Source organism: Rhinopithecus bieti, unplaced genomic scaffold, assembly GCF_001698545.2.
Source record: "Rhinopithecus bieti isolate Rb0 unplaced genomic scaffold, ASM169854v2 scaffold_20098, whole genome shotgun sequence".
Classification (NCBI taxonomy): domain Eukaryota; kingdom Metazoa; phylum Chordata; class Mammalia; order Primates; family Cercopithecidae; genus Rhinopithecus; species Rhinopithecus bieti.
In genome coordinates this window covers 569,404-578,449 of record NW_016810571.1, presented here as the reverse complement: position 1 = coordinate 578,449, position 9,046 = coordinate 569,404, and the positions used below count along the sequence as shown (strand labels likewise).

Below are 9,046 nucleotides of genomic sequence, written 5' to 3'. Positions count from 1 at the left end.
CCTCCACCTCCCAGGTTCAAGCAATTCTCCTGCCTCAGCCTCCCGAGTAGCTGGGATTACAGGCATGCACCACCACACCCAGCTAATTTTTGTATTTTTAGTAGAGACGGGGTCTCACCATGTTGGTCAGGCTAGTTTCAAACTCCTGACCTCATGTGATCCACCCACCTTGGCCTCCCAAAGTGCTGGGATTACAGGTGTGAGCCACCAGACCCAGCTTTGTTTTTTCTTTTTTCTACTTTTTAATTTTGAGACTTTCCAAATGCAAATGAAAGCAGAGGATACAGTGAACCTTCTTGCGTTTATTATCCAGGTTCAACACCCATCAATGTTTTGGCAGGGTCATTGAATTTTAAAGCCAGGGAGCACCTTAGAAGTATTACCCTGACAATCACTGTCATCTATTTGAGAAGCTATTATGTACCTGAACAAAGTGGTAAGTGCTAGGTTATCTAGAATCCTTACCAAGTAAATATCCCTGTTTTGTATAAGAGAGGTGAAGTGTTCACCTGAGTGACAGTGGGAGCTGGCAGATGGCAGAGCTGGTACCAAAGCCAGAGAGGTGGCCCTCTCTCTTCTCTCCCTGCCTCACACAGCTACACATGCAACACTGTTTTCCAATTATTGTCTACATAATTTGCTTATTTTGGTGGTGTGGCACATGACACACTCAGTATCAGAATTTACAAACTGTGAAGTTTAATCATATAAAACAGTGTCTGTTCATCAAGTCACTCTATTTATTCTTCCATAAAGAACAAATCACATGGTTACCTGCTTTACGGCATCTTCATAGGATGGAGGCTGTGTTACCTCTGAAATTGCTGAACTTGACTTAGAAAAAGTTGGGGATGGAATTGAAAACTTTGGCCCCACCTTATCAGAAGAGTGTAAACCAGCCATCTGCATGGGTAAAATACGGAGAAAGGCATTGAATTCATGGGTCTGACATGATACTGTTTCTGTTCTAGAAACAACAGGCTAAATTTTGGAAAAATTGATCTAAGAGGAAAAGAAAAGGTCCAGGGCTTAGAAAATAACTCCCATATATAAACAATAGTGAATGCTACTGTGGGTTTATTGGTGGTGGCATCTTAGAATGGGAACCTTGCAGATCTATTTTCTCCCTTAAGGTGCACCCTGTTCTTTTAGGGGAAAATAAGTAAGAGTCCAGTTCAATACGAAAAAGATCAGGCCGGGTGCAGTGGCTCATGGCTGTAATCCTAGCACTTTGGGAGACAGAGGTGGGCAGATCACCTGAGGTCAGGAGTTCGAGACCAGCCTGGCCAACATGGTGAAACCCCATCTCACTAAAAATAAAAAAAAAAAAATCAGCCAGGCGTGGTGGCGCACCTGTAATCCCAGCTACTCGGGATGCTGAGGCGGGAGAATCATTTGAACCTGGGAGGTGGATGTTGCAGTGAGCCGAGATCGCACCACTGCATTCCAATCTGGGTGACAGAGTGAGACCGTGTCTCAAAAAAAAAAAAAAAAAAAAAAAAAATTTATCAACCCAGGAATTTCCAGAGTAATCTATCCCACAGGTCATTTATTCCAAATGGGTTATTTTGCAGAGAGCTGGAGGCATTGCTGAGGTCTCTTTATGAACCAGCTTTGTTTATTGTGAGTGTGTTCTCCTGTGGAGTGCCTGGCCCACGTCAGGGTCTCTGCCCCTTCCCTGACTTGTGGTATGTGGCACTTTTATGTCATGCTTATGTTGTTTGTCTCCTTTCTGCCACCTCTTCTTTGCCCCTTGAGACTCTCCATACCCTGAATCCTTCATACCCCTGACTTCTTCCACCAGCTGAAGGGTGACATCTCTTCCTTTTCCATAAAGATACTGCACTGTGACCCTGGCTTTGCATGTCTCTCCAATCCTGTCCAGGGATCTGTGTCCCTCTCTCTTCCTCCAACATTGTTTCCCACACACCCTGATCCCAATCTTTAACTTCACAGAAATTAGTTAATTGTTCACGTTGTTTTGCAGATTATGGCCATTTTAGTCATCATGATTTCTGGGATGACCCCAGGAAATGACCCCCTGGGAAAACTTCTAACTCATATTTGTACATCCTTTTACATGCACTTGGAGTGGATTTGTTTCTCTCTAAAATGAAATTTACTTCTGCCTTTAAAGGGAACTTCATTATTGCTCACTTTGGAGGACCTTTCCAGCCCTTTATAATCAATCTGTCCCTCCCTCCCACCAGCATTTAATGTTGTAAGCATGGATCAGTCATTATTAACCTATATTGTTCTTTATTTATTTATTTTATTTATTTATTTTTTGAGACAGAGTCTCGCTCTGTCGCCCGGGCTGGAGTGCAGTGGTGCGATCTCGGCTCACTGCAACCTCTGCCTCCCGGGTTACAGAAGAGAGAAGAGGCAAAGTGAAGCCTTTTTTCAGGTGCCTACCTTTTGCTGTACACATGGGCTTTTGGGACAAGGGTTGCCCCCAGCCCCGTGACTGCTGTCTGCTTGGGCTCCAGAGAAGGGTGAGTGGAGGCTGGAAGAAAGGGGAGAGAAGCTTGGAGGATGGCCACTGTGAGCTCCTGAGTTCTGTAAAGGAAGAAGTGACAAATTACATGGCCAGCAGCAGCTTACTTGAGTGTGACCTTGGCTGACAATTCTGGTTCCTGCCCTGTGTCCCCTGGTGTCATTTTTACAAACCTTCCTAAATTCCATTACCAGATGAACTTGCCTAAAATCTGGCTTTTTAGACGTCACCTGCTGCTAAAACCTTCCAGTGGTTCCAGATATCCACATCATAAGATTTCCACTTTCAACCCAGATGGGTGTTCGAGACTCTACAGTTTGGTGCTATTTACTTCTGCAAGCTTAAGTTCTACTATTCCCACCACGGACCTCCAGCAGCATGGCCTGTACATCCCATCTCCCTACCTTGTCCCTTTCCTGGCCCTCTACTTTTTAACATGACACTTCCAGTCAAGTCCAACCCCTTCACAAAAGCTTCCTGGACCTTTCCAGCCCTCTATAATCAATCTGTCCCTCCCTCCCACAAGCATTTAATGTTGTAAGCATAGATCAGTCATTGTTAACCTATATTGTTCTTTTTTTTTAAATTTTATTTATTTATTTTTTTGAGACGGAGTCTCGTTCTGTCGCCCAGGCTGTAGTGCAGTGGTGCAATCTCGGTTCACTGCAACCTCTGCCTCCGGGGTTCAAGCTATTCTCCTGCCTCAGCCTCCTGAGTAGGTGGGACTACAGGCGTGTGCCACCACGCCCGGCTAATTTTTGTACTTTTAGTAGAGATGGGGTTTCACCATATTGGTCATATTGGCCAGGCTGGTCTCTATCTCCTGACCTCATGATCCACCCGCCTCAGCCTCCCAAAGTGCTGGGGTTGCAGGCATGAACCACCGCGCCTGGCCTAATTTCTGTATTTTTAGTAGAGATGAGGTTTCACCATATTGGCCAGGCTGGTCTTGAACTCCTGACCTTGTGATCCACCTGCTCAGCTTCCCAAAGTGCTGGGATTACAGGCATGAGCCACTGTGCCTGGCCTAATTTTTGTATTTTTAGTAGAGATGAGGTGTCACTGTGTTGGCCAGGCTGGTCTTGAACTCTTGACCTTGTCATCCGCCCACCTCAGCCTCCCAAAGTGCTAGGGTTACAGGTGTGAGCCACCGCACCCAGCCTGTTCTTTATCGTTTTATCATGAAATTTGTAATGTCTTCAAAGAGTCTTTGTGAACCATAAATCACTGTACAATGTTAACAGCAATATCGTCAGTACTGAAAAGTTTGGTCCAGAGCTGTGTCTCAAGAGCTATTTTTACCTTTGTTTCCCAGGACACTACACACTCAATAAATGTTTGTTAATTATGACAATAATTTATTTAGGTCCTAATTTCTCCCAGAGTGCCCCTCAGGGGGTAGACATCATTCATTGGAATGCATGGTTCCTGTAGGTTTGTAAAAATTAATTCCCATTACCTTTTGCCACCCTTCACACTCTTGGGGTGGAGATATTCCACTTGAATAAGGCATGCACTTAGAATTAGCAGATCTTGGGTTCCTGTGTTCCTGGGTAACTAATTTAAGCTCTCAAGCCTCATTTTCTTCAATGACAAATAAGGAAGAATACATTGGAGCTCATAGGTTTCTTGTGACAATAACTGAGATTACTCATAGACATGTCTCTTAATGCTTGGCACTTAGCAGGTATTCAATTAATGTGAGTTTTCATCTGATTCATTTTCTAATAATGTTGATTTCAGAGCCTTCTGAAAATGTAACCTTTCTCAACTTGACTTATACAGGCTTTCCTAGTAATTCCTCAGCTTATGAGCATAAAAGTCTTTGTCAGTCACTTTTGCCTAGTCTTTGAATTAGTGAGTCTCCTAAGCCATCTCCTATGACCACTCCCATTCTGCTCCAGCCACTGGCCCTCTTTCTGATCCTTGAACAGTCCCTACAAGCTCTAACCTCAGGGCCTCTGTATGTGCTATTTCTCCTTTGCCTTCAATGCCTTCACCCCAAATATCCACAACATTTTCTTTTTTACTGCTTTCAAGGTTTTGCTAAATGTCCCTGACCCTTCTAATTAAAGTTGCAAATTTCCAGCTGGGCGTGGTGGCCCACGCCTGTAATCCCAGCACTTTGGGAGGCCAAGGCGGGCAGATCACAAGGTCAAGAGTTTGAGACCAGCCTGGCCAATATGGTGAAACTCTGTCTCTACTAAAAATACAAAAATTCAGCCAGGTGTGGTGGCATGCGCCTGTAGTCCCAGCTACTTGGGAGGCTGAGGCATAAGAATTGCTTGAACCCGGGAGGCAGAGGTTGCAGTGAGCCAAGATTATGTCACTGCACTCTAGCCTGGGTGATAGAGCGAGACTCCATCTCAAGAAAAAAGTAGCAAACTTCCAAATTACACACACACACACCCTTTTGCTTTTTCTCCATAAGATGTATCTTCTTCTAATATAGTACATAATTTACTTTGAAATTGTTTCATTTGCTTTTAAACTGTCTCTGTTCCCATGAGAATAGAAATTTTTGTTTGACTAGCTCAGCACTAATTCCCAGAGATGAGAACAGGGCCTGGCACATAGTAGGTGCTCAGTAAATGTTTGCACTATGCAGACCATTACATGAAGAGTAAGATCTGATGATTTCCCCTTTAAACCTTTGAGGCATTGGTTTGGCCTATGATAAGGTTGGATACCAAGGAATCCTGGGAATCCTGAGAGCAGTGGTCAGCAAACTGAAGCCCACAAGCCAAGTCTTGCTCACTGACTTTTTTTTTAAATAAAGTTTTATTGGGACGTAGCCATGTGCATTTGCTTACATGATGTCTGTGGCTGCTTTTGTGATACAAAGGCAAAATTAGGTTGGGATGACACAGACAGTGTGACCTGCAAAGCAAAAAATATTTACCATCTGGCCCTTTACAGAGCAAGTTTGCCAACCCCTGCCTTAGAGGATGAGTGACTTTGGTCTACCATGGAGATTCAAGGATTGTAGTGTCTGGGAGATGCTGCTATGCCTTTGGTAAACCCTTCACATTGAAAGTTCTGACATTAGCTCTTTAGCAGTTGAAAATTTGTAACCCACTTCCAGAAAGAGGTGTGCACCAGGCATGGTCAAGGTGCTCTTACCTGTGCAGTGCACACCTGGCTGCTCATGGGCGAGGAGACCCTGTGCCCTTCTCCCTGGGCCCCGGAGGATGAGGGCAGAAAGTGAGGGTTGTTGGGTGATGGGGGCAAACTGGTGTGCTGTGGGCTTTTCACAACCCCAAGTGGTGAATGCTGAGGGGAACACTGGGGGTTGAGAAATGTGGAAGAAAGTACATTGGTTTGATCTGAGGACTCCACACAATAAGCATTTCCAAGAGGCTGGAGTTGAGCCGCTTCACAAGCCGGCGGTTGACACTCTGAGCTGCTGCTTTGTCTTTTCACAGGTACTTGGGATGCAAAAGGGCAGCTGGAGACAGCCTCTTCCTGCTTGATGGAGGCAGCCAGGAAAGGCAGCGGCTTCCTCTCTGAACAGTTATTCCTTTTCTGCTTCTGAAGCTGCATCCTCAGCTCCTCCACCTGCCTCTGCTCTTGCTGGAGTTTCCAGGTGAGTTCATTGATCACCTTCTGCTTCTCCACCAGCATCTTGTCCTTCTCGGAGTCCAGCCCATCCAGCTCAGAAGGAACAGAGCCCCCATTCAGGCTGCTCATGAGACTTTCCTCCGTGCACACGTGGACTGGGGATGGGTGCAAGCCGAAGGAGGGGGAGGCATCATTGAAGGTGTCTGGCAGGGACCTGGTGACCGACAGGTCAGAGGAGGCTGGGGAGATCGGGGGGCTGGAGCTGGTGCTGCCAAAGTGGTAGAAACCATTGGAGAGGGCACTGGTGGAAGAAGTCTGGTAATTGGGCAGAGTGTTGGGTGTGACAGGAAAAGTGACAGTCGTTATATCCCCAAAGTTCGGCCCTGGGTTGCCAGAGCAGTCCTGGAAGGGTCGAAGCCGGTCCATGAGGGCCGTTTTGGTGCCTGACACAGGCAGGCCCCGAATTCGAAGCTGTTGTCTTAATTCAGAGACCTAAAGAAATCAGAATGTGGTTAGTGTGCTGTTTAACGACAATATTTTAAAAAGTGTATTCTTTATAAAATTAGCTTCAAAACATCACAAATGGAATTCTACAATACCCACTCTTTTTTATACTTCTTTCCAATTTCCTCTCCTACCCCTGATATAAACCAGTTTTGCACAATTTTAACAATTACTTTTAACTTTATCATATATGATGTTTTCATGGCCTTAGAATCATAGAAATGTAGAGCTTGAATGAATGGTAGAAGTCGTCTAATCTACTGCCTGTCATCCCTCATGGCGATCCGTGTCCCTGTTTTCTAGATGAGAAAACATATCTGCCTGGGTTTAGACACAAACCCTCCAACAACAGTCTTGAAGTACAGCGAAGTCAGCAGCTTTTCTGGCTTCCTTGGTGAGGGCTCTTCCTACCACGTTCTCTTCCTCAAACCTGAGCATGCACCAGAACCACTGGAGAGTGTGTTACAAAGCAGACTGCAGGGCCCCACTGTGGGGTTTCTGGCTCAGTTGATATGTATTTCTAACAAGTCCCCAGGTGGTGCCCAGACCTGACTTTGAGAACCACGGCTCCTTATGAACATTTACATCCTAATTTTAAAGACCAGCTGGATAATAGTCATCTACTGAGAGAGTAGGCGGTGATAAGGCCATCGGTTCAAATCCTGGCCCTGCCTGTTACTAACTCAGTGATCAATCACTCCGTGCCTCAGTTTCCCTTCTGGGAAATGGAGGGAATAAGACTTTATGCATTTTTGTGAGGGTTAAAATGGCTTAAAATGCATAAAGCACTTGGAATAGTGCCTGGCAAATGGTTGTGCAATATAAAATTTTACTAATATTAGTATGTTAATTCACATGTAATTATCTTATCCCTGTATTTTTTATAATGTTCTTAAACTGGAAAGTCTTAATATCTACAAATATGAGAACTGGTCAGGTAAATGATGGTGTATGCAAATGACGGGACACTACAGATCCAGTAAAGCTGATGCTATCAATATTTGCTGACAGTGGATGATTCATTGCTTGTGGTATAGTAATAAGTGAACAAAGTTTGAATTGATTGTATTTTTCTAAAAATTATATAAACAATGTATGGATATATATACACACATATATATTTAAAGCTATGTTTGCATATGAAATTATCCAGATAAAAATATGCTAAAATGTTAACAATGGTTCTCCTTATCTGTATGTTCCAAATATTCCACATAAATTATTACTTTTGTAATTAAAACAGGAAGCATATTAAATACATAAATTTCAATAATTTCATAAAACAGAAGACTATCAGCAAATATTCTGATATTGTAGGAAATTCTGATATCTATAGGAAAAGATTGCTTGAGAAAATATTGAAAACAAAATTTAAAACTTCTGTAAGTCAAGAAACTACAAAGCTCAAATACAAATAGCTACCTTGGGAAAACTAATCGCAACACAAATAATAAAGTGTTAAAAGCTCAATGTATCAAGTGTGCTAATTGATTAAAAGAAGATTGATACCCAGTATAAAATGGGCAAGGAATATACGATCCAGCTTTTCAGAAACAAAATAAAATTTAAAATATGGACAATAATGTATGTATATCATCATTAGTAATCCAAGAAATGCAAATCAAAAGAATATATATATAATTTGTATTTATTAAATTGACAAAGGAATAAGAAGACTTTGTGTTAGTTAAGTAGGAGCAAAAATTAAACAAAACTAATTTTTTTTTTGAGGCAGAGTCTTGCTCTGTTGGTCAGGCTGGAGTGCAGTGGCACAATCTCAGCTCACTCCAACCTCCACCTCCCAGGTTCAAGCAATTCTCCCGCGTCAGCCTCCCAAGTAGCTGGGATTACAGGCGTGCACCACCACACCGGGCTAATTTTTATATTTTAAGTAGAGACGGGGTTTCACCATGTTGGCCAGGCTGATCTGGAACTCCTGACCTTAGATGATCCACTCACCTCAGCCTCCCAAAGTGCTGGGATTACAGGCGTGAGCCAGAGTGCCCCACCCCAAATTACAACATTTTTGAAAAGCTCTTTACTACATTGCTATTCAAAGTATGGCCCTTAGACAAACAGCATCAGCATCGCCTGCAAGCTATTTCGAAATGCAGAATCTTGGGCCCCTCTGCAAACCTGAATCAGAATCTGCATGCTACCAAGAGCCCGGGTGATTCAGTTCACACATTAATGCTTGAGAAGGGCTGCTTCTGGAAAGAGACTGACACAAACGTTCAGGGCAGAAATTTTACAATATATATCAAAAACTTTAGACAATATTAATATATTTAATACAGGAATTTTATTCTAGCCTGAGGAAATAATCAGAGGAACTAATAAAGGAAGCCACAAAGGTCACTGAAATCATATATATATATATAGCACTTGGAATAGTGCCTGGCAAATGTTTGTGCAATATAAAGTTTTGCTAATATTATTAGGTTAATTCACGTGTGTATATATATATAGGTTTTGTTTTTTTTT

At 43.1% G+C, this 9,046-nt stretch overlaps 1 protein-coding gene across 3 annotated transcripts in view; it reads right to left on the bottom strand.

Annotated features, from left to right (window-relative positions):
- Positions 1–679: 679 nt before the first annotated feature.
- The window catches only part of MYOCD (myocardin), a 120,494-nt gene continuing 112,127 nt past the window's right edge, over positions 680–9,046 (bottom strand). For all 3 annotated transcript variants that reach the window (XM_017892393.1, XM_017892392.1, XM_017892394.1), the window contains 3 exons: positions 5,621–6,550; positions 2,416–2,559; positions 680–903 (listed from right to left, as the gene is read on the bottom strand). In XM_017892393.1, coding sequence (XP_017747882.1) covers positions 763–903; positions 2,416–2,559; positions 5,621–6,550 — 1,215 coding nt within the window. In that variant the 3' untranslated portion in view covers positions 680–762. The remainder of the gene's footprint in view (positions 904–2,415; positions 2,560–5,620; positions 6,551–9,046) is intronic.